This window comes from Tripterygium wilfordii, chromosome 21 (genome assembly GCF_013401445.1).
Source record: "Tripterygium wilfordii isolate XIE 37 chromosome 21, ASM1340144v1, whole genome shotgun sequence".
Taxonomy (NCBI): Eukaryota; Viridiplantae; Streptophyta; class Magnoliopsida; order Celastrales; family Celastraceae; genus Tripterygium; species Tripterygium wilfordii.
This window is the reverse complement of record NC_052252.1, coordinates 7,274,023-7,298,473: the sequence shown is the minus strand read 5'-3', so window position 1 is coordinate 7,298,473 and position 24,451 is coordinate 7,274,023. Positions and strand designations below refer to the sequence as shown.

At 36.5% G+C, this 24,451-nt stretch overlaps 4 protein-coding genes across 5 annotated transcripts; 2 read left to right on the top strand and 2 right to left on the bottom strand.

Moving 5' to 3' along the window:
* Window positions 1-236: 236 nt before the first annotated feature.
* On the bottom strand, window positions 237-6,716 carry LOC119988096 (apoptosis inhibitor 5-like protein API5). 2 transcript variants are annotated; one of them, XM_038833012.1, is made up of 17 exons: window positions 6,562-6,716; window positions 6,335-6,457; window positions 6,070-6,231; window positions 5,703-5,802; window positions 5,547-5,612; window positions 4,666-4,763; window positions 4,503-4,577; window positions 4,182-4,331; window positions 3,858-3,923; window positions 3,699-3,764; window positions 3,309-3,419; window positions 2,990-3,079; window positions 2,804-2,910; window positions 1,298-1,412; window positions 1,156-1,221; window positions 965-1,068; window positions 237-611 (listed from the first exon to the last, which is right to left on the bottom strand). In XM_038833012.1, the coding sequence occupies exons 2-17, from the start codon at window positions 6,434-6,436 to the stop codon at window positions 416-418; spliced, it is 1,674 nt and encodes a 557-aa protein (XP_038688940.1). In that variant the 5' UTR covers window positions 6,437-6,457; window positions 6,562-6,716; the 3' UTR covers window positions 237-415. The 2 variants fall into 2 exon arrangements, with proteins under 2 accessions (XP_038688940.1, XP_038688939.1); XM_038833011.1 differs by having other exon boundaries at window positions 6,335-6,688.
* Window positions 6,717-7,907: 1,191 nt separating this feature from the next.
* Window positions 7,908-8,675, bottom strand: LOC119989991 (pathogenesis-related genes transcriptional activator PTI5-like). The gene has a single exon (XM_038835780.1). It carries the CDS (start codon window positions 8,623-8,625, stop codon window positions 8,086-8,088), a length of 540 nt encoding a protein of 179 aa, XP_038691708.1. The 5' UTR covers window positions 8,626-8,675; the 3' UTR covers window positions 7,908-8,085.
* Window positions 8,676-14,658: 5,983 nt separating this feature from the next.
* On the top strand, window positions 14,659-16,514 carry LOC119990221 (WUSCHEL-related homeobox 9). Its single transcript, XM_038836097.1, has 4 exons — window positions 14,659-14,934; window positions 15,019-15,801; window positions 15,905-16,134; window positions 16,287-16,514. The coding sequence occupies exons 1-3, from the start codon at window positions 14,793-14,795 to the stop codon at window positions 16,123-16,125; spliced, it is 1,146 nt and encodes a 381-aa protein (XP_038692025.1). The 5' UTR covers window positions 14,659-14,792; the 3' UTR covers window positions 16,126-16,134; window positions 16,287-16,514.
* Window positions 16,515-21,723: 5,209 nt separating this feature from the next.
* On the top strand, window positions 21,724-24,335 carry LOC119989893 (ras-related protein RABA1f-like). Its single transcript, XM_038835652.1, has 2 exons — window positions 21,724-22,087; window positions 23,540-24,335. The coding sequence occupies exons 1-2, from the start codon at window positions 21,867-21,869 to the stop codon at window positions 23,970-23,972; spliced, it is 654 nt and encodes a 217-aa protein (XP_038691580.1). The 5' UTR covers window positions 21,724-21,866; the 3' UTR covers window positions 23,973-24,335.
* Window positions 24,336-24,451: the final 116 nt, after the last annotated feature.

The window sequence follows — 24,451 nt, the reverse complement described above, 5'->3', positions numbered from 1 at the left end:
TTGTGAGTTGTGAAATCTATACCTTTTCACTCAAGCAAATAGCACATGCACTTCACAACATCTTCTCTCACGTAAATCCAATACATCTGCTCCCGTCATAGAAGCATTACTACTGCTAGAAAAGTGCATGATCATGAATCTGTATAATTTTATCCTGCTTACTAAGCCCTGCTGTGATAATAATCTGAAAGAATGATCTTGGTCACAAAGTGCCTAGCCATTCTACAGGAACAAACTCCAAATCAATCGTTGTTGTTAGTCTGGAATAAATCTGAAAACTGGTCTGCTGCCAATTAAGTATCAACTCTCATTTCTGAAGGAAAAAATTTGGTACACGAATAACTTCTATTTTCATTCTTGAGGTACATATTAACTCTTTGAAACTCTGTTCTTCCTGTGTGCACATGAATCAAATCTACCAGTAGCCTCTTCCGCGTCCACCCCAGCCTCTACCCCTGCCCCTGGCCATACCCCTGCCCCTGCCACCACCCCTTCCTCCATGAGAAATATCTTCCGATGCCCTATTAACATGCTGATTTTGCATGCCACCAGCTCCACGGCCCTTCTTGCCCATACTACTGGATCCATTGGCAGCAGCAGGCCGTTTTCCTCTGTCCAAAAGGTGCATCAGAATAAGAACATATCAAGCTCCGTCTACTGGGTGTATAATGTAAGAATATGATGTTCATGTCTGAAAACGCTAATAAAGTTATCCAATTTTTTCCAGATATGATGATGGAAGAATATCACCAACCATAGCTGGCAAAAGTTCAGAAACTGTTTTGACAGCAACCCTCTTCAAAAATAAAAATAATATCACATGTTGGCAGAGCTCAAAGCAATCACATGAGACACACAGACTGTTGGACGACAAAAAAATGGTAAATCACAGGAGCTGGGAAGAAAGAATTAATTAAAAATGTTAACCACGCTATAGAAGTAAAGGGACAGTCATTTCATGTACCCGGCAGTAGTGCTGGTGGAAGACACAGATGGTTTCACTGCTTCTTTCCAAGAGAGATTGACACTCTTGTCTCCTATAAATGAAGGCGTTTTTGAATGCAGAGGCTGAATTATTAAATAAAAATCAGTCCCTATAGTAGACATAAGGCATTTTACGAATACTTTATTAAAAGAAAATCATTCACATCTCACCTTTGTCATTGTCAATATGTTATTGCAGGTCCGCAACCCAGTTGTGGTATTCTGTTTTTGAGTTTTCTGCACATTAAACGAAAGAATATAGTTAAAAGTTACACCTCGCAAAGACCATAAAAGACCCTAATAATCAACTCACAATGCTATCCTTTGCTTCATTAGATTTAGCTGCTGCCATTGCTTTGCTATGCTCAGCCATTCCCTGGGTTAACTTTTTCATGGTAGCCCTAGTTAGTTCTTCAACATTCCTCAACCTGCATAATTGACACAAAAATGTCGACTTAAAAGCCATGTTCAAGAAACAGCAATAAATTATGTAAAAATATCATTCTTAGAAGGAAAATAATACAAAAACATTAGAAAAAAAATCAGTAGGCAGTTGTACAAAATGAAAACCATGTTGCATATCAACTATTGCACCAGCATCAGCTCCACATCACTATAGATATTAAAGATCTTTTTCATGGAAAAACAAATTTTATTGTGCGGGCACCAAGTAGGCGCCAACAATACATTGTAGATGTGTCATGTTGCCAACTATCTCCTTTAAATTACAGTCATTCTCTAAATAAAAATTAATCATTATTTATGTAACAATTTCCACTTGTTAATACAAAAACTAAAATAAACGTCCACGAATACTTACAAAACTTCTACTGTACTTCTTAACGGCTAATTGTTCTTAAACTTCTTTCATGTTCCATCACTACTCAAATTTTCATAGCACACTGAAACATAATGGTAACAATGACTCATAGAAAAATAGCTAGCAACATGAGTTAAAAAGCGTCCAAGGGCCAATTTCCCTCCACATTGGTGCAGGAATCAGGATTACCTCACATGTGAACATGGCTCAAGCAGCAGGAAATGCACTATAAAATAAAAAATAAAAAATAAAAAAAAAGTGGATTTCGGATCCCCTTGAAGAGACGAAAAACTGCTGAGATAAGTATTGCATACAAATTCATAGTTTCTGACTTTACCTATGACGAGATTAAAAGCCCAACACATGCTACACATGAGCAGGTTAAATATACAGGAGATGCCTCTATAGGCCCAAATAAACAAAAAAAAAAGGTAAGACTGTAACTCAAGCTCCTAAAATTTTAAGCAATCCACAGAATTCACATATGAAAACTACAGACATACTGTAATTTTAAGTAGGACACCCAGCTGAAGAGTGAGATCACAAAGGAGACTTCAAAAAAGAAGGTTAGACATTAACATATAATATGCATGAGTACCCACAAAATTCTTTGTACTGATAAAAGAAATAAACACTTATTCTTACTCTCGAATCATATTAATTAAAATATCAATAGAATACAAGGATTCAATAATAAAATAACTGACAAGAGAGAACTATCGTATAGTAGATACTCCATAATATCCCACCCCTAGTTTAGACCAGACGAAAAAATACCATCCAACAGGTGGAGATCAGGAATGATCCTAAATCAACATCCATGTTGTTTGTAAAAGGCAAGAGCAGGCTGCCTCTTAGCTTCAACAACGAGCAAGTGTATTCCTACACTGTATTGACTAGCAATGCCAACAGTTAAGTTTAATGTAGGCTATATTTGGGACATGCTTCTCTACAGATCATAAAGAAAAAATAAACAAAGAAACCTAATCAAGGTATTACCTCTCAGTGAAGTCCTTGTAATTCTCTGAGAAATCCTCCCCAAGTCTATCAGATGGTTGGCCGGTCACTATCTCATAACCACACAAACTGTTGGTCGCATTTGGAGCCTATACAATAACATAATCATATAAGCACCATGCAGAAGTAACTAACTAAGCTAGAGTGTACGTTAGATAAACTGATAACCTTGTGAGCTAAATGGTGGAACGCATACAACAGACACTCCACATAAGTAAAGTTCATCTCTTCTCCCGTCTTCCTCCGAGCCATATACTTCTGAGAAAGAAAAATAGCATGGCTTAGGCACAGAGAATCTATATGAATATGAAAGTTGAACTCACAAGATTTTATGTATAGAATTTACTTCAACAAAAGATGTGTTTTTTGTTTTTAAAGCAACTGAAACTCTTGAGAGAGTAAAAATAGGAAAAATAGCAACAGCATGCCCCGCCATGTCAAAGCTCACTAAATATTATTCAATCAGCCAGAAGGCTAATTAATGTACCTGTAGTAGCTGAACAACAGAAGGAAGAATCTGGCGTGAATCTTGTGGTGTTGTGTATGGTGAAATTTCAGCAAGGGCTTTGAGTAAATCAAGTTTCCGTTCCTCCGGAAGCTACAGGAAGAAGCATCCTCAGAATATTTTTCATAAGGAGGTAAGCAGGGGCTAATTGCAAATATAAAGATTAGGATCTGCTAGAAATAGTCAAATAGAGATTAAAATCACCGTAACTACCATGCAAGAGGAAGAAGTAGAAGCAGCATGCATAAGGTTTTTTGTTTCTTTTTTTTTAGAAGAAATGGAAGTTGCATGCTGGCGAAGCAAACAAAAGCAAAACTAAAATTACAGCAAAGGCATACACATGAATAAGAGTCCACATAAAAGGAACATTACCTCGTCAAAAACGGGTATAATATGTTTGTTCAAATAGCGGAGGAATTTGCTGCTTGATGCATTCCTCTACCCTCAATCAAAGGGCAGGACAGCAGTCAGTTGAGGAAAATAAGATACCACGTACAGTTAATCATTTAACACAGGATGCAGTTCACATACCAGGAAAAATGGAAGAGCCACGTAAAGGCATGATATCAACCTGTCGATATGATCTGTATCTGAAACCTGTGTAGCCATTCAAGTAAAATACATCATGACTAATGGTTCAAAAAATAATACAAACTATCCAAGTTAGAGGATCTAATGAAGAAGAAGATTCGATATTGACATTTAATGTGGCTGATAGTTTAAATGACCTGAATTAAGCATTTAAGCCTCTATATTTGAACATACAAATATTTTTGTGGCAATGCATAACAAAGTAGTCATGGGTTTAGGATTTCTAAAGCTTCCTTACACGATTACAATGTAACGGGAACTCACATTGAATTGAGCATCTAAATCTGCCTGTCCTTCAATTATCCCAACGAGCTCCTTCATACGCTCAGGATGAGCTTTCTCTCCAAACAAGCTCAAACTTTTCAAGAAGTCTACAAACATTCTAAATTCTGCTCCAGTTACATCTTCTAAACTCTGCAGTGGATCTAAGTCAAATTAGCCATGCATCTTCAAGCATGTTAACATAAGCAAATCAGAATATTTAACATCCACTGATTAAAAAAATTCAAAATTTCAAGGAGCAAAAGCTTTCAGAAAACTGTAAATATAGGGACAGAAGTTAGAATAACAGAATTCAAAACATACCTTCTTTATCAAATCAGTTATATGTCTTTCCATTTGCTCTTGAGGCTTCAAGAGTTCAGATTTAAGAGGAAAAACCTGTGATTGGAGTTAGATCCCGAACATCATGTGCAAAAAGAAGTATGACTAAGATAGTGATAAGGATTGTACTGGCTGATCTCCGGACCTTATCTCTTATAAAGCTTAAAACTTTCTCGCGGATAAATTCATCTGTAGATGGTTCATCAACACTCCCAATATGCTTAAATAAGGCAGACAAAGAAGCTGCATCAACAAGAAGAAGACAACATTTCTTAGACATAAGAACCAGAGAAGGAAAAAAAAAAACTTTTAGTAAATCACCACCTTCGCATGCGTATCAAGTAGGATGTAGCCTCTATTGAATTTCTCTGTGTAAAAGAGAGAACAAGTTTCTAACTACAGAAATCAAACCAACAAAACAAGCGCTTAATTGTCATCTAAATCTTAAAGACCATATCAAACCTCATATTTCTCCTCTTTTTTCTTCCGGAAAGTTCACATTATTAATTGGGCATGAAGCAGGTGCACAAAAAGGAGTAAGGTTATGTATTACAGACATCATAAATTTGTTGTAGGACGTCAAAATCTGACAATTAAGATGCAATTGGGCATTCAAATTTCCTTATATTTACAAGTTAATTCTTACAACAAAACACCATTATGGACAGAGTCCGCATGAGAATCAATATTAATTTTTGTGCCGCTTTCATGAATACTTTCCAATTGCCATAAACAAGTTTCATAGACCCAATAATTTTCCTTACATACAGAAACTGCTTTAAGAAATATGCATTGCAACCAAGTAACACATAGAAATTAAAAACTATACATGTTGAGACTCACGTTCAAGTTTCCAAAGAATAATTAGTAAAGATGCATATCAGGAGTCAGGTACAAAACAAAGCATCACTTTTCTTGCAACAAAAGTAGGAAAAAATAAAAGATCATGTAAGCTGGCAAGCAGAAAACATATGCATCAAGGGTTAAATTAACTCTTTCCTTCTATCTTCAGAAAAGCATAATTACCTTTCACATCCTGTCTCAGTAAGGACATGATGGCTTTATGCACAGCGTCTCGCTCCAAAAATTCCTCTAAAACCATTAAGCCAACATCAGGATCAGGAATAAAAAAAGTATATATTTCATAACCAACCAAACTTCAGAAGGGAAGGAAAAAATTACCAGCTGCAAGGAGTTGTACAAGAATGTCTACAATTTTTGGAAGATACTCGGGGGTATCCTTACAGAAGAGGGGAAGCCCACGAATTGCGTGTACTCGAACCTGAAAATTAAATGGGAAACCCAGTTTCAATCTCATGCTACAAAAAAAAAAAAAAAAAAAAAGGTGCAGAAGCAACCACAAAATTACTACTAAAATTCATTTTATTTATCCCTTAATTTGTAAAAATAAAACGCCTCAACTATGATCAACTTGAATATATATTAAATAATTCAGCACACTCAAATAATCAACTGTATGGACAAAAAATTACAGCTTAAATATTATCCTACTATATTAGTTGAAAAACGAATATTCCTAAATATTTACATGTGTATCTCCTTCCTCGATCAAGTCGAGATGAACGTCTACGGCCTGGCTGGAGAAGTCGGGGAAGAACTTGAAGAACCGTGGAATAAGCTGCGCCGCCAACTGCTTGGTCTTTATGCTCGTCATGGTAGCCTCGATGATTCCCTGGTAGTCACTGGCATTCTGCACCAAATCCCCCACCGAACTAACATAATCAAAACACAGGCCCTTTTTGTTGTTCAATTCAACAACAGCGAAAATAGAAAAGGAACCCTAGAGTGGAGACCTGAGACTTGTCCTTGGCCTCATTGAGGCGCTCGCCAAACTCGTAGAGCTTCTCGATTTGCTCGGCCTCGATTCGCTTCTCCTCCTCACTTTGTTCGACCATTATTATGGCTGAATTTAGGAGCTGAGAGCGAAATTAAAACAATATGAGTAATACTTGATTCGAACTTCAGTTCGGAGCAATAAATACAGATGCAGAAAGACTGAAAGCAATATTAGGGGCCGTACAAGAGTGTAGCGAGAGAGAGGGAGAGTCAGAGAGCGAAGTCTGAGGAATCGATGCAGGGTTTTGATACTCTGTTCACGGAAAACAGGTCTTCGCTCTCGGGTCGGAAAAATGTTTCATCGCCGAGTCGGAAACGTCATTGTTCCTAGCACTAGCAGTAATGATCTGAATCCAACGTGGGTTGGATTTTGGAAAATAATGGGCCGAGCCTTTACTGAGCAAAGTGGGCCTCAGAAAACTTGAGCAATCTAGAGTGGAGAAAGTGCAGCAATCAGGTAATTACATAGCCCATGATTTTGTAAAATCATGATGTATTTATATTCTGTTTTTTTTTTTTTTTTTTTTTTTTTTTTGTGTAAAGGACGATTAGATTAACTGTTCTGAGTTACCAAATTATTTGTTATTAATAATTAATCTGAATTGACGATCTTCATTAGCACTAATATTTCAAAAAATTTGATCAAACTAGTTGAATTTGGTAACAGAAGGACTTTGTTCTAAGCTTTAAGTTTTTTTAATATATCAGAATTTGGGAGTATGTGGGAATTATAATATATAGAGTTTTTGTATGATTTGATTACAAAAACTTGGTCAAATTCGGTAATAATATCAATGGACCAGCACAAGACATGTATGTGTAGCTATGGCACACCAACTCCAACTCCAAATATGTTGAACCATTTGACAAGCATTCAAATGCTAGAAAAGTATATGATAAAAATCATAGTTGTATTCCACCAATATTCATATATATATATGGTCATGACACCTTTACACCGATGATTCGCAAGTTCCCAATTTTGTTATGTTGTAGATGCATGAACTATGAAGGGAACTTGTAGGAGAAAAGTACACCTCTACTGGCTATTCTTCAACCTCTTAGATAGAACCTTTTTGATTGAAATGCACATAAAATACCAAAAATGACATTTAACTTGTACTTACATTGTAGAGTTTAGGTTTCATGAATTACTTAACGGTAGTCTAATTGATTATCTCTCTTAACTTGGGGTATAAGAAATCTCGCTCGATGTCAGGAGTTCGATTCTAAATTAATGCAACTATTTCCAAGTTGTTTGTATTGGGACTCGGCCTAACTTACATGTCAGATGAATTTGTACTTGCCTAGTCAAACCTGAATTTGGGTATAGTCGATTGTCCAAAGGGTATGTCTGCTGAGTTGTTCTCGATTAAAAAAAAATCTCATGTAGAACTAGGAGTTCCTCTAATATTCTTCCAAGTTCAAGTTCAATCCAATACTTGTAGAACATTGTACCTCATATATACACAAGGTTTCAAAGTCACCGATTCACCACGACAGAGAATACCAAATTTGATAAGAAAAATCGAAAGAAATTGTACTTTTCACACGTCTATGAACTAGTATGGTAGAACAGAAAACTGATGGCTAAAGCTGAATAAACATGCATCAAACTTCTTTATCAATGTAACTAAGGTTATATATTTGACAAGGGTATTGGCGGATTTTGAGGATTGGAGGGTTGAATAGTCCTGCCAAGTATACCTTAAGTAACTAACCCCAGATTCAGCGAAAACTCCTCAGTGGTGCCACTCTCCGACTCCGATTGTGATGTTCCAGTTGTTGTTGTGCTAAAGCTAGAACTTGAATCCAAATCAGTACTCTTCTTTGACCTCAAAGTTGGCTTGAACTTTTGCATAGAAGAAGATGCAACAACAACCTCAGCTGGGAAGTTAAGTAGTGCCTTTGCACCACGCATCCTGAAAGCAGCTCTATCATAAGCCAAAGCAGCCTCTTCCGCAGTCCCAAACGTGCCTAGCCATAAACGTGCACTCTGTCGCGCAGAGTCGCGAATTTCGGCAGCATATTTCCCCCACGGACGACGCCGCACGCCCCTGTAGTGCTTCTTCCCTAACATCCTTGCAGGTTGGAGCATGTTGTTGCTTTGGTTTCTTTGTGGCATTACTGATGAGCTGGTGGTTAGTCCCATGGCTTGGTTGGCTTCATTGAGGACTTGGTATATGACCATGTCTTGTGAGTCGTTCTCGTTAAATGGTAGTAGCTCACTTTGAGAGACCAAAACCATGGCTTCTTTTGCTGAAGACTTGGCCTCTCGATATGAGGATTGTGTGAGGAAGCAAGAAGATTGTCTTGCGAACTTATATGACGGCTCTTAAATTTCAAGCTTGGAATGTAATGTAATGTAACGTAAGGTCAAAGAGTCAATGTTTATCCGAGAATATGCTTTAATTTTCCTCTTGGTTGGTGGCTCTTCGAGCAACTTTGCCCCTGTATCAACAAGTATTTACTGGGATGCCATCTCAGGGAAACATTGTTGTGTCAACAAATTTTGGAGAGCCAAATTATGGATGAGAAACGAAAAAAGGTCTTGGCTCAATTCGTTGATTTCCATGAGTATCAGAATTTCTTTATCCTTTATCTTGTACTAATAATTAACTGGGGACAAAAAAAACAAAGTGCCAAACAAAAATATTTTTTAATGCTTTTGGAAAAAGAAAAATAGTGAAGAGAGGGAGAGAAGCCATTAAAACAGTTAAAGGGCACTCTTGCAATTAATGGAAAAACCATGGCTAATTACGATAACAAAATCCTTCCAAGAAGAATTTATAAAAGTTCTTTTGACATTTCTAGATGGGCTGAATGTCAGTAGATTACTCGCTGTCGTAATATGTGGGTCCCATTTAAGGAAACCTTTTCAACCGAATCTTTATCTTTACTCTTTTTTTTTTTTTTTATATGGGCGAGACGTAACGAATTGACTTCTCCGGCTGCGTTTTGATAATTTGCATAAGAAAATAATGTAAGTTATGGGATCTGGAGGTGAATCGTGCATCGATGCTCAATTCGGTTGAAAATTTGAAATACTAGCAGGAGTGTGAGGTGTTCGGAAATCTCATTTTTAACAATAAAAATTTAACTGTTTGGGACCCCTAACATGATGCAAGGGACTTTCTTTTATATGAATATGCGTGAGATCTTTATGTGGATTTTTTGAAAGACAAATCATCTCCTGAATCCCTCGTGATTCTCGATTGCCTTTGGTGTTCTGTCACCAAAAGTTTCCAAAGTGTTGCTACTCAGTTGTGCCAATGTGATCTGGTGCTTGACATGTTGGCAGCCTTGCTCGGCATTTCGTGGAAAGGTGTATGGCTATTCTATGCTAATTTTGTCCTCAGGTTGGCCTTGGCATGTAACGTCATGTCGATTCGATTAATTGGGCCTCAGATTCGAGGCCCATTTCAATTCAACTACGAGCCGAAAGAACAGCGTAGGGAGCTCGTGATTGATGACGCAAAATTGTCTATGGGCCTTTTAGTCTCCACTGTGTTATTCATATTACTATATTAGACTATTAGTATATTACATACATACACCGACCGTCACAGACCATTTATATGAAATTTTAATTATTAGTTACTCCCAAATTTAAGATGTCTCTACGAGGATGATTCTCCAATATTCACTGGAATGTATGCTCGTGAGAATATTAATTTAGTATCAACACGTTTGAATGCACATATTGGGTAACCGTGATTCATGGATTAAACTAATCAGTCTTTTCTCTTATGTCACTAGTGCTAAAGAACATTTGTATTTGGAACCCAAAATGAGGTTAATTTTTTTGCCATAGATATACACATAGTGGGTATATGATCATGTCTTATACCGCACGTAGTTGGTATACAAATGCTATAGGCCTCTAAAAGAGAGAAGAAAGGAGGCCAGGCCATTGAGAGGTTTTCGAAGTGATGAAGAAGCAGACAAACCAATAGTAGAGTAGAGTGAGTATAACAAAAGCCAAAACAACATTCGATCCAAGTGAAAAGGCATCCCTTCTTTTCTCTCTGCATGTGTGGCAACATTTTCTGTGCCAAAGATTTAAAAAATAAATAAAATTAAACGTCCGTCTTTGGTGTTCCAAAATTCAATATTAGTATTAATATATGTTGGGGGGCTGCATGGCATGTGCACCCAAATTCATGCATTTAATCTTATCATGTTGTGTATTTACTTCACGCACGTTCGCCATTTACTCATCACTCCCTCCCTCTCTCCCTCCCTCCCTGTTTAGCGCAATTCGCGCTTCTACACACATATACACACTCGTTTTATGTTGCCTTCCAACGAAACCAACATTTATTGCTCTCGTGTCTAAATTCAACACTCACCAAAACCATAAAGGAATGTATTATGGTGTGTACGTACTTACAACTTCGCTTGCATTGAACAATTATTGAGGTAGATGTTTGATGCAAAAAAATAATAATAATAATTACCCTCCAATGATATGTTGACACACGAAACTAAAGTAAGATACGTGGCATCACATTGTCGAGGTGATGATCCGAGCAAGGCTTCCGAGGTGCCAAACACCTTCCAGAGTCGAGGTTTAGAGCAAGGTGTTGCCAAACAAGCTCACTCTGAGCTGTCGATCATGGCCCGAGATGATGAGAAGAACAAACGGCACCCGAACTGTGTGGATGAGCCCATAAGAAATCTTGGTGCTAAACTGAGCAGCATCACCTCGAAAATCTTTGGTGACCGAACATCACAGGGAATCGAGAGTCCTGAATGAGACCGACTCCAATTAAAAAAGGAATCAAGATGAAATTAACCGTACTCAAAATCCGCCTAAGAAAAAAGGAAGGAATAGATATACTTCTATCGAAATTAGAACTCTTCAACTTATATAAAAAATGAGTTGGTAAAAATGTCAAACTCTTAACAACCCTTCATTGCTATAAACAAGAGCTCCGAGCTCCAAGCACACTCACTCTCGTACTAGCACTTCAACTTACTTGAATGTAGGAGAGGTTCTCAAAAAACAAACTCGAAGCCCCCTATAACTCATGATCTCATGTGCAGATCATCTTAACAGTTGCAATGAAACACTTATTGACATCAGTCCAACCACCTAATACGCTTCTGGAACTGAACGAGTTTTGGATGTCATCCATGTCAAAACTCTATAACACGTTTAGGTATGATGATCGAGGTAAAATAATTTGTATAGTATATATATGTGTACACCACATCTGCTATAACTTATTTTACCATGGAATTGTGCAAACCCTAATTTTGATAACTAAAAAACATCAAGAAACATTCTTTGGTTATTGGTAAACGTAATGACAAAGAACTCAAGTAGGAGCTACAATGCAAGAATCCTAGAGTGGTAGGGACCAGCAATATCATTGACAAGTTAAATCATAAGTAACATCATTAAAAAGAAAAAAATATATATAAAAAAGTACTGTATTTAAGATTTTCTATTATTATTCCAGACAAATAGGTAGCAACAGAAAAAAAAAGACGATTAGAAAGGGAAAAATGAGACACAGAAGCAGAAAAGAAATCAATAAATATATTTACGTGAAAACAGAGTACCACAAAGACTAGTTGAACAAGAGGCCTTGGAGTAGTGGGTGGTATGGTATGGTATGGTATGGCGCACTGTGTACTTCGACATAATTAACAAGACTACACCACATGCACCAAAGTGTGAATTAAAGCAGTAAGAGCCAAAAAGGTCTATTTCAGTTTCCTTAAGACCTATGATGGGATCGATTTCCGCACTTGGTGTACTGTTTCTTGTCTGTCTGGCCTCAATTCAGACACAGACAGACAAGAGAGAGAGAGTCGAGAAACAAACAGAGCAATTGTGAATCCGTGCGTCTTGTGTTGGTACTGTCAGTGCTGGAGAAGGGAGAGGGATCATTTTTTTTTAATCGAGGATGTCTTTTAGATAGTTGGGTAGGCATAAATTTCGTGTGGCCAAAACAGTTCACATCATGGTAATGACAGGTAAGACGAGCTAATAACATGTAAGACTGATCCAAGCCTATGAGAAAAAAATACGGCTTCTAACGCCTCTACGGAAGTGGACAATGTGAAAACAGGGACAAACACACGATTTTTGATGTTGTATTTTTCTTCTTCGTCTATGTGCTGGTACATATACAAGTAAAGTCATGATGGCCATGATGACCTACACATGTAGACATTTCCTAGTCTAAAATGACGGCCATGATGGCCTACACATGTGAATATTTCCTAGTCTAAAATGATAGATTAATGTGGACATTTCCTAGTCTAAAATGACGGTCATGATGGCCTACACATGTGGACATTTCCTAGTCTAAAATGACGGCTTAAGTGAACAAATCAACGTCATGACAAACATATCTCCAGTCAACTTTGTGTGTCCCGATTATTCTCCTTGACATCCTGAATATCTGCTCTAACATCCTTGACATCTGTTTTACCAGACAAGCCCAAGAAACCAATAAAATCTCAGGGAAATACTCTCAGTTACTTCGAATTCCCAACTTTAGTATCATCCGATGTAAATTCATAGATATAACTAACTGAGCTATTGTTCAGTGATTGCGACGATATCTCCAATTAACCTTCAAATTTTTATTTTTTTTTTGTCACATTAAAAGCATTGTAGTATGTCAATATGGTCAAACGAGACATCAAATGAGAGTTGTAGAACATTATGCGATGGCAAGCTAAGTGCGTTTTCATAACTGAGAGAGATCGATGAGAAGGCCCGCACCAAAGTAGGGGTGTGAGGATTGTAAATGTCGGATTGGGACCGACAACAACGTAGACCAAACCATTACTCTTCCTCCTCAACTCTCATATCTCTCTCTCCAGTACTTTTTGGTCTTTGCGTTGGGATTAGGCGATGAGCAAATAGAGTGAGTGTGTGCTGTTACGTTGCTTTGATCATCTTTTCCCCAACATAAGTGTAACTGAAGGCTCTCTCTTTGACCAACATCATCCATCTTCCGTATTTCAGTCACTTTGTTGACTTTTTCTTACAAGTTTAACTTATTCTTTGTTCTTGGACAAAACACTCTAAATATATTTTCCAATATCACAAAAACATGCCCAATATTAATTTCGCTAATTATTAGATTCCTGAATTATTGGACTACTTGAGACGGTCACGGATTCGATTTTTACCGAAAATAATATTATTGTAATCATGCCATGGTCTTTGGTCTAACTTACCCCATCGTGTAACTCGTAAGTGAGAAACTTTTGTGCTTGTAGGCATGATTTCTCAAGTTTAAACTTATATCAGATGTCCAAATAACAAACTTGTATGGTGTCGTTCTAGAATTAAGTATCGTTATAGAATGGATTGATAGTAATCTCAATTAGCTTTAAATATGAATTGAATTGTATTTGTATATGATTGATTGAGTGAGTAGGAGCAGCAACCATAAATTGCCGCCGCCACCGCTTCGCAATTTCTGTACTGTGGCTATTGAATTACTATTGATTACATACGTTATGATCCTTACTTTGTTTAATTCAAAATTTTGAATCTTATACCCAGTATAGCATTAATTTTAATTTCAGTTTTGAAAAAATAAGTAATAAATAAGTCCCTCGAGTCAATCCAAAACCCACCACCTTCCTTTACATCAAAAAATAAAAACTAAAAACCAAATTAAACATGGCAGTTACTGTTCCTCCACCATCACCAATTTCCAATCAAAACCCTAGATAGGTGCACATTAATATTGACTTTCAAACACCATTAATTACTCCTGCAACAACCTCTTCGCATTAGAATAATAATATTAATCTCTCCACCATTAATAACACACAATTGAAAGGCAAGAGAATCCCTCAGTCTCCGATCCATTGAAGAGACAAACTCATCAGAACAACCCACTTCTCTCTCTCTTTTTCATTAAGAGCTACCCTTCCCTGTCATCCCTGATAAATATTCTAATTATGCCCCAGCATGTATTATTGTTTTCATAGTTCTCTTCAAAAGAATTGGGGGATTGTACTACTTTTCAGTTTTCAGTAGCAATATTTCAGTTTCAATGCAAAAATTTTAAGGTTAGGGATGGGATATATAGTAGCCCATGCATCTACCCTTTTTAATTTATTTTGATTTCTTTATTTATTACTCGTCACAGGAGATTCCTGTTGTGGATTAATTAATTTGTTTATAAAATTTGGATTTTTGTATAATTTTTTGGGAGATTTAATTGAATTGGAGAAGTACTGTTTATTAATTGAAATCAGATGGACATGCAGAGGAGCAGGTAAGGGGGAGGCTATCTATAAGAAGACATGTTGTGTTTGCTTTGAGGATTCAGTGCCATCATCAACAACAACAAAAGATCTCTTTCAGTCTTTCTCTCCTAATTGGCTACGGTCATATCTAGCTTCAGATTTCTGAGTCCCATCATCATCATCATGGCTTCATCAAACAGACACTGGCCTAGCATGTTCAAGACCAAGCCCCACCACCACCACCACCAATGGCAGCATGACATCAACTCTAATTCACTCATTTCAACTACTGCTTGCCATAGAACCACCCCTTACTCTTCATCAGGTATAAAAACAAAAGATCAATTTCGTCCTCATTGATCACTTGTTGTTTGTACTTATTCTAATGTGTTCTTTTTTTTGTGTTCAGGATGTGATCAAGAGAGAAGTCCAGAACCAAAACCAAGATGGAACCCGAAACCGGAACAGATTCGGATACTTGAAGCAATCTTCAACTCTGGAATGGTTAATCCACCAAGAGATGAGATTAGGAAGATTAGAGCACAATTACAAGAGTTTGGACAAGTTGGTGATGCCAATGTGTTTTATTGGTTCCAAAACAGGAAATCAAGGAGCAAACACAAGCTAAGGCACCTTCAAAACTCATCAAAACAACCACCACAACAACAAATTACCAACCATACCCCTCCTCCATCAGCCTCTTCATCATCTTCATCATCAGAAAAATCATCACCAAATGAAAGATCATTGTCGTTAAAGTCTCCAAGTACTAATCATCATGTGATCTCCAATAATTCACCAACTGGTTCTGGTTCAGTCAACCAAACCAATTACTTTCAGACCCAATCTGATCATCAGTTTGCTTCTGAAGTTCCCTATTTCTTTCCTGTTCATCAACAAGGAACTGGGTTTTTGTTTTCTGAGCTGTCTAATGTTGTTCATCATGATCAGACAGTTCTTGGTCCTTGCACTAGTCTCTTGCTTAGTGAGATGATGAGTAGTTCTTCTACTAATGGAGATACAAAGAAAGACCATGAAGAGTACAAGACCATGAAGTTGCAACCACAGCAACTTAGTTACAGTACTGCCACTAGTGTTGATCCTAGTATTAACACTGTTGTTCCTCCTACTTCTTCAGTTACAACTACTGTTGGTCTCACTGTTCCATCTACTATTATTAACCAAATTCAAGGTAACTTATATATGCATGGCTAATCTAATAATCTTGTCCTTTTGTGTGCACGGACGTTTGCATGGTTTTTTTTTTTTTTTGAGGAATGATAGTGTGGTTGTAGGTGTATCGGAATCAGGTGGAGTACTTGCGGCGAGACACACAGTGTTCATCAATGATGTGGCGTTCGAGGTGAATTCTGGGCCCTTCAATGTGAAAGAAGCTTTTGGGGATGATGTTATGTTGATTCACTCTTCTGGTCAACCTGTTCTGACAAACGAGTGGGGTCTTACTCTCCAGTCTCTTCAGCATGGTGGATCCTACTATTTGGTTACTTTCTCATAAGCCAAACATGTTAGTTCTTCTCCTTAATTTTCTTTCCTCCTGCTATTTGGTTACTTTCTCATAAGCCAAACATGTTAGTTCTTCTCCTTCATTTTATTTCCTTGTAAATTACTTTTTAGGTACTGAGTTAGTTCAAAACTTGTTGTCTTCTTGAATCGCAGGTTCAATTGGTGTTATGGGAGTCTGTAAGCTAAGCTCATAAGAGGAACAATTGGGCTACAAATTGCTGCTTGTGGTGTGGTTGTCTTTCTGTCAACTTTGAACTATTTCTCTTGTCTAGGGTTTAATTGTATTAGGTCTTTTGTCACTCTCCTTGCGACAGACTTATGGGTCTCGATAATATAAGAACTTGTGGAGCTGTCTATCTCGCAATGTATTCATGCACCAGTTCTTGTTGAAACAATATGTGTACTCGCTACCTCTTTTTCTCTTTTTTGAGGGACTCTTCCAAGTCACAATCACATTAGACCCCACCATTTATGAGAAAATCTCGGATAAGTGAGTTCCTCATTCCACACACACCAAGCAATTAAACGTTTTGACTCGTGGGGATGACTCAAAAAATTTGCTAAGGTGAGAGGTGAATCTAAGATCTCTTGTCTAATTGGAGAGGTAATCTCGTCAATTTGCCCTCTGATCTATATTTGCTATATAGATTATGTGTGATGACATATTCGAGTATACCAAGATGACCTAATTCATGCACACTACAACCTACCTATGTGAATGATTTAATTTAACAACGACATATATATACACATGATACTTCCAATAGTGTACTGTAGACTCAGAAGGTATATTTTTGTTCAACTACGTACCTACAACATAGAAATAGGCTTGTATTAAGGTTTTGGTCATCACAAACAAAGAAAAATACTATAGCATAGTTTGATCTAAAAGCATATATATCCACATCTGACAGCAAAGATGAGACTGGAAAGGAAAAGTATTATGTGTTGGTGAAGAAAGGTAATTCTTTTTAACTCTTTATAGGGAGTTCATGACTGTGAATGTGATGATTGCACAGTTACTTTGTTGTTTGATTGATAAGAACATACAATGGAGATAGGAGGAGTTGTTGACTAACTAGCTAGGGATCATCAACTTTGTTCAGAAATTGTTAACGTGTGGACTGGTGAGAACAGTGTCAACGATCGAATTACTCACTTGGAAGTGACTAGGCGATTTCGATATATCAAGACCCTTCTCTCTTCTCTTCTACGTCACATATAACCCAATAAATTGTGTTTTTGCATGAACTGATGAATCATCACTCCATATTCATGGCCTACGTGTAAAATTGCTAGTGACTAGTCTAGGTTGTGCAATTCTTTTGATGAATTCCTCTTAATCAAGGACCCAAGTTCGACGGATGGCTGTGATCTGCCGTAAAATTTAGAAAATTTTTAATGACCTCATTTTTATTACACAGAGTCGACCCTGCACCTAGTTTGAGAATTATCTTCACTAAGTCTAAACCATATGTTAGTGATCTCTCTCTAGCTCCCTAGGGTACTGTTTGGATTAACTTCAACTAGACACGTGTGTAGTATTGGGATGGAGTCATGCATGGTGAGGACTGCATGGCCTGGAGAGGGATTAGGTTTATCAACAAAGAGTCGAGACTCAAGATGATGGGATGTCGTGATCTATCTAGTTCTAGCCAACTAGATTCTCTGACTTCATCTAAAAAGCTCAATCTCAAAAAGCAAATAAATGGATATTTTCTTTGGCTAATAAAAGCTATTGTGCTTTGGGTATGCTGATCTATGCGAATGAAAATGTCAAAATGATAGAGATCTCATCAATTTAGTATCTCAATTACTGAGTTGGACACACATAATTCAAATGAATTCGTAAGTTGCATATGTCCCACATAATGCATATAAAATGATGTACGTACAACTCAACAACGGGTATAACTGAGATCAGTGTTTTAAAATACCAATTGACCGACCGATTCAATTAGAAATCAAAGAGGCCACCATTATGATTTAATAAAATATCTGTTCCATCGACGGGTTTCCGGTATAAATATCGGTTTGAAAAAAATTTTGAGAAGTTTTTGATAAAAAAATAACAAAATATTATAATAAATAAGTAAAAAAAATTAAAAGAGTAAAAGTTGAACCTAATTGAGATTTAAATGGTTACGATGGACTTTGACTTTTATAATTTATATGGTTATGTTGGACTTTCTTATAAGAATGTTTGTTAATTTGAGATTGAATGTGGTAATAGTGTTTAATTTGAGATTGAGAGTGTTATTATTGTGTTTAAAACTTTATTTGGATAGATTTTTATTTATAGTTTCTAATTTTTCTAATAATTTACAAATTTTTATAATTTATTATGAATTATCAAGATTTTAATTAATTAATAAAATCCGCTGACCGATCAAACCGATTATCGGTGACCTACTAGCACGGTTAGAAATCCAATTTTTAAAACATTGACTAAGATACCAGTGACTAGTGACTATGATCCCTATTATTATTGAAAGGCTAAAGCCTTTTCCCTTCACAAAATCTATATTATCTAGACCAAATAAATAGGTTCATGAAGCAAAGAATCACAGCTTTTGGTGGAAGAAAATAATTTGGTACAAATTTTTAACACGAAAAAAACTGGACATAAGAGCATCCACAATGAGATGATTTTAAAGTGCTTGAAATGATACTTTCTTGATAAATTAAGCACTAAATGTTCACAATGGGTACTTGAGATGATACTTTCTTAATAAGTTAAACATTATATGAACACTTGTGATAAAAAATGACACTTGAAAAATTAGTCCATACTTGATCTTTGAAGTGTATGGTAATTGATGAATAATGAAGAGAGAGATGATGAAAAATGAAGAGAGATGTGATGAAAAGTAAGAAAGAGATGATGGAAAGAAAGAAAGAGAAGATGAAAAGGAAGAGAGAGGTGATGGAAAATAAGAGAGAGAAAATAAAGAAAATGAGTACAGAGTGTTGGAATGTATGGAGTGTTGATGAATAGTGTAGGTTGTGGGACCCAATCGCCCAATTAAATTGAGTTGTGTAAGCCTGTAAGGCTTATCAAATCCGAACCTACATTGGCAACGTTAATTCACGGTAAGACGATATCGATATCCAAAAGAAAAAGGGATTTTTGGAGGTCGGTACACTAGATTGTATTTAATTGTAAAAAGGTGCAACTACTAAAACATCTTTTTAAAAAAGTACATTGGGACCAACTTTTACCAAAATAACCTCAAATTTGATTTTCTCTATCCGCGAACTACGATACAATAGTGATACTTTTAAACATAAGATCCAATTGAGTGTTCAATTTATATCTTTTCCTTATAAAATGATGATACAAATGTTGGAATGTAAATTTGATTGCATTACATGTCTTTCTGGTTCAATTGTATCATTTTAGTGGATTTTTAGTGTTGGTGATACTATAATAATACATCTATGCAGCTGTAAATGTTTTTCCATAACGAGTAGGAGAGGTACAAACCAAGAAAGGAGAAGTAATTACGAAGAGGAAGTATGCATACTGGTTCAATTGTATCATTTAAGTGGATTTTTGGTGTTGGTGATATTATACTGATACATCTTTGCAACTGTAAATGTGTTTTCAGAACAAGCAAGAGAGGTACAAACCAATAAAAGAAAATCAAGAAAGGAAATGTAATTAGGAAGATGAAGTATGCATACTGGTTCAATTGTATCATTTTAGTGGATTTTTGGTGTTAATGATACTATAGTGATACATCTCTGCAGCTGTAAATGTTTTTACATAATGAGCAAGAGATGTACAAACCAATAAAAGAAAATCAAGAAAGGAAATGTAATTAGGAAGATGAAGTATGCATACTGGTTCAATTGTATCATTTTAGTGGATTTTTGGTGTTAATGATACTATAATGATACATCTCTGCAGCTGTAAATGTTTTTACATAATGAGCAAGAGATGTACAAACCAAGAAAGGAAAAGTAATTAGGAAGATGAAGTATGCATACTGGTTCAATTGTATCATTTTAGTGGATTTTTGGTGTTGGTGATACTATAGTGATACATCTTTGCATAGAGCGAGGAAGGAGAGAAGAGAGAACGAAGCATAGTCAAACCCAGAAATCAGAACAGAAAAATAAAGAAATAGAGACGAAGAAGTTACCTATGGAGCTAGTTGAGAAGGGAATCCCACAAACCCATCTTGAAAATTTTGTTGATTCTATGACAAAGAGACGAGTCTCTTAAGAAATCAAAGCAATGTATGATAAGAAGAGAGGAGAAAAGCAGAAGGGTATTGTAGGTATAAACTAAAACATGTCTTAAGTCTTAAGTCAGATGATCAAATTACCCTTAAATTACACTTTTTTACAATTTCAAAAAGACCCATTATATTTTTACAATTAAGTTGTCGCAGGTGCTCTGTCAATTGTCTGAAAGAAAAATTAATATTGGGCCAAGTTTCTGGGCTTGAAAAGCCCATACTGAGCTAACATTTTAAACTCCATTTCAAGCTAATTGAAGTCCACGAGCGAACAATTCCCACAACAAAGGCCCATAACTGGCCCAATATATGTGAGGTGCTTTAAATAGTATGCTAACAACGTTGATGAATATTTATAATGCGAAATCTAGTTGATCATATACAATGTCGAAATCTAAAGTCACGTTAGTGGCAATCTGAAGAATTTAGGAGAAATAAGAATGAGATGAGAGATGTTTAAACAATTCACTTGAGATATTATCCACTTTATGAGCCTAAAATTAGCGTGGCTTTGTCCTTTAAAAGGCGTCTAAAGTATTTGAGATTGAACTCACTCGTATAAATTATATTGTTGGTTGACACAAAACCAATGTGAGACGTTTTACAAGTCTTTGTTGAGAATTTTGAGAGAATAGATGGTTTTGAACTGTGAAGTGCGTATCATTTTCTTTTAGGTTATATTATTTTGCTCCACGCACCATATAAGTCTGCTGCTGTGTTAATGGCAAATGACCCTCAATATACATGAAAAATCAGAAAATTTACAATGTTGACTGAAAGTTTTCCTAAAGAACTTCTCTTCTTATGCATGTTGCAGAGAAAAAAGATACTGAAAGAATGAATAGAATAGCCAACCGTTATAAACTGAAAAACATGTCTCTTCATTCCAAAACTGCTAGTATCATTAAGAAATATATTATTAACATGTACTCAAATACATGATAGATTCAATTTCTTATAAAGAGCTTAAAACTCTTATTCCTTTGCAATCTATATCAACAGTTTTAACAGTCTGAACACTTATGAGCTTGGTTATGCGAGGTTGAACAAATACAGTATAAATCAAATTGTTGACCAATATCATGTGACAAATTCTACAAATCTTAACAATACTGGTTAAGATTTAGCCCACCAACACCATTTTCCTAAGATCTCGAAATTGATTACAAGAGTAGATCTTAATTTTTAAATCTCAATCTCATGCTCAAGGGGGAAAAAGGTAAATTAGGTGAGCCCACCACCACCAGAAAAAGCTTGTATGATATTAATAGTAATAATTAGAAATTAGAAATTTAGGATTTGAAACACTAATAATAATAATAAGTAATAACTATCCCCACAACAATCACGACCAAACGAGGCCGCCAACTAAAAGGCGGCCCATATCTCCAGCTCCCACCAGGAACGCCTCTCTTTTCTTTGAATCTGTGTTTCTTCTCTCTGTTGACAATCCAAAACAATCTCGGAAGATCACAGTGATTTGATAATGGGAACCTACAGAGCCGACGACGATTACGATTACTTGTTTAAGGTGGTGCTGATCGGGGACTCCGGCGTTGGCAAATCGAACCTCTTGTCTCGCTTTACACGGAACGAGTTCAGCCTGGAATCTAAGTCCACCATTGGCGTCGAGTTTGCCACTCGCAGCATTCACGTCGACGACAAGGTCGTTAAGGCCCAGATTTGGGACACCGCTGGCCAAGAAAGGTACATTTCCTTTTTAACATTTTTGTGTTCTAGATCTTGGAGCTGTTGCGTTATGGATTTGCGGTTCTTGTATTTTTTTTGTCAGATTTGTGTTTTTTAGGGATTGAGTACATTCAATATTGACATTGCAGGAAATGACTAGTTTATGTGATTATACAGGAGCCTTCTCGTTTCTTTTCCTTATTTTCTTTCTTCGTTAGAAGCATGTATGTCGATTTAATTTTCTGTTTTAGGTCAAAAAATATGATTGTACGTATATGCTAGGATTATTGTTGCTACCTTAGAACATGTGTTAGTGCCATTTTTGTGCAGAGATTTGATTAATTTGGTTAGCTATTACGGTTTGCAACTTTGCAAAATCCTGCTGCAATAGGGGCAGGATCTCTCAAAATGGACCTTTACCAACATTTGGTTGTTTACAATTGAAACTTTAAGGTTAACATTGTCATTTTTCCAAAGAGGTTTCCTTCGTAACTCCCAGAACTTCTTCATTATATTCCATCCATATCAAGCTTGGTAAGTCAAGTAGCTCAGACCACCGGATTTCTATGGTAAAAAACATTCAAAAATGCAGAAAAACCGTCATGATTAAGCTCAAAGAGCGCATTCTGTGGAGCCAATGAAGGATGGAACATTTAGCATGCCATCTCAAATTGCTGCTAAGGGTCTTAAGCAATAGGAAAGAACACAAATTGGATACTTTTCTTGATTGAGCCCTTCCTTTTTCACTTAGTTAGAGAGTGGGCAGTCAAAACCTGGCAACATGGGCTTGCCGTTCTTTATTTGGAATAAATTGGTTGTTATGGAGCAAGATTGTAGCACACCACTGGTATTATATAAAATTATAAACAGGATGAGAGGCAAACGTGGCATTGTTAAACCAGGCAACTTGGCTATGACGACATAATTGGAGCTTTGATTTGATTTTTTGTTGTCTTAAGCAGCTCAGTAAGAATCTTCATATATCCTTGAAAGAATTGAGTGCTTATTTCGGTAAAACTTGTATATTTGAGGCCTGAAATATTCATTGTTATCATTGATTCAGTTGTTTTTTTTAAATATTTTTTTTTTGTATATTTGTTCACTTTATTATAATTATAACAGTTCGCCTTTTTGTTTTTTCACCATTTTTCTTCTCTCTTAGCTGGAGAAGAAAATACCCTCATTTGATTTGCTTCACTCCCGCACTGTTGCTTTATTCAGTAGTCTCTTATCTTCTACTGTTTGTATTCCCTAAGATTCTTACCTCACTATGTGGTCCTTTTTTCTCCAATTGGCATGAATGTGGCCTTTTCTGGAAATGTGTTTTTGTTGAAACTATTAGCTGTATGGAAGGAACAATATGCTTTATAGGCTGTTCCTTTTTTTCCTCCCCAAAAGTTCGCCGCACCATGACTAGTTTAAATTGTTTTCCTTCGGCAGGATTCTTAATTTAATTTTGTTTTGTTGAAGATACCGTGCTATTACAAGTGCATACTATCGGGGTGCTGTTGGTGCTTTGCTGGTCTATGATGTCACTCGCCATGTCACGTTTGAAAATGTGGAGAGATGGCTGAAGGAGCTTCGCGATCATACCGATTCCAACATTGTTATCATGCTTGTTGGCAACAAGGCAGATCTTCGTCACCTTCGAGCAGTTTCCACTGAAGATGCCAAGGCTTTTGCTGAGCAAGAGAATACCTTCTTCATGGAAACATCTGCTCTCGAGTCTTTGAATGTTGAAAATGCATTCACAGAAGTGCTGACCCAGATTTATCGCGTCGTAAGCAGGAAGGCCCTTGATGTTGGAGAAGACCCAGCAGCTTTGCCCAAAGGGCAGACAATCAATGTTGGAACCAAAGATGATTTATCAGCCGTAAAAAAGGTTGGATGCTGTTCTTCTTGAGTGTGGAGAAAAGAGTTGAAGAATATTGTCTGAGAGCCAATGCCCTGTTCATATCTTTATAGAGGTATGCCTGACCATCTGAAATTGTATGTCAACAAAATTCTTTGACTGCTTTGAGCATGGAAAGAGAAATTTTATCTACTGTCTCCACTCTCCACCTTAGTGGTCTAAATTCTAAAAGATTGTAGCAGCCATATTTCATTTTCTGATTTATTTGCTCTGTTAATGATTCTGTATATTTACTTGGAACATATTGCGTATCCTACATGACTACGTGAATTTGATTATAGCAATTAGATGATTGAGGCTGTCAGACAAAACAGCATCATGAATTTGGAAATTAGAAGAGCCTCATTTTGATCAGATTATTGATTCTTGGGGTAGTTACCATACTCTGTTTTTGCATAGGACAGGTAGTTTGTACTTTTCTTTTCCTCCGTTGTTCCTTTTTCTGCTCTTGCATTATAACGTAAGACATG

Excerpts from the sequence above, each read along its gene's own strand:
- LOC119989991 (XM_038835780.1), bottom strand. The coding sequence starts at position 8,625 with ATGGTTTTGGTCTCTCAAAGTGAGCTACTACCATTTAACGAGAACGAC.
- LOC119990221 (XM_038836097.1), top strand. The coding sequence starts at position 14,793 with ATGGCTTCATCAAACAGACACTGGCCTAGCATGTTCAAGACCAAGCCC. Across the intron at positions 14,935-15,018 it reads CACCCCTTACTCTTCATCAG|GATGTGATCAAGAGAGAAGT; the intron begins GTATAAAAACAA and ends TTTTGTGTTCAG. Across the intron at positions 15,802-15,904 it reads TATTATTAACCAAATTCAAG|GTGTATCGGAATCAGGTGGA; the intron begins GTAACTTATATA and ends GTGTGGTTGTAG.
- LOC119989893 (XM_038835652.1), top strand. The coding sequence starts at position 21,867 with ATGGGAACCTACAGAGCCGACGACGATTACGATTACTTGTTTAAGGTG. Across the intron at positions 22,088-23,539 it reads GACACCGCTGGCCAAGAAAG|ATACCGTGCTATTACAAGTG; the intron begins GTACATTTCCTT and ends GTTTTGTTGAAG.
- LOC119988096 (XM_038833012.1), bottom strand. The coding sequence starts at position 6,436 with ATGGTCGAACAAAGTGAGGAGGAGAAGCGAATCGAGGCCGAGCAAATC. Across the intron at positions 3,765-3,857 it reads TGGCTCTTCCATTTTTCCTG|AGGAATGCATCAAGCAGCAA; the intron begins GTATGTGAACTG and ends GATTGAGGGTAG. Across the intron at positions 3,420-3,698 it reads TTATACCCGTTTTTGACGAG|CTTCCGGAGGAACGGAAACT; the intron begins GTAATGTTCCTT and ends TTCTTCCTGTAG.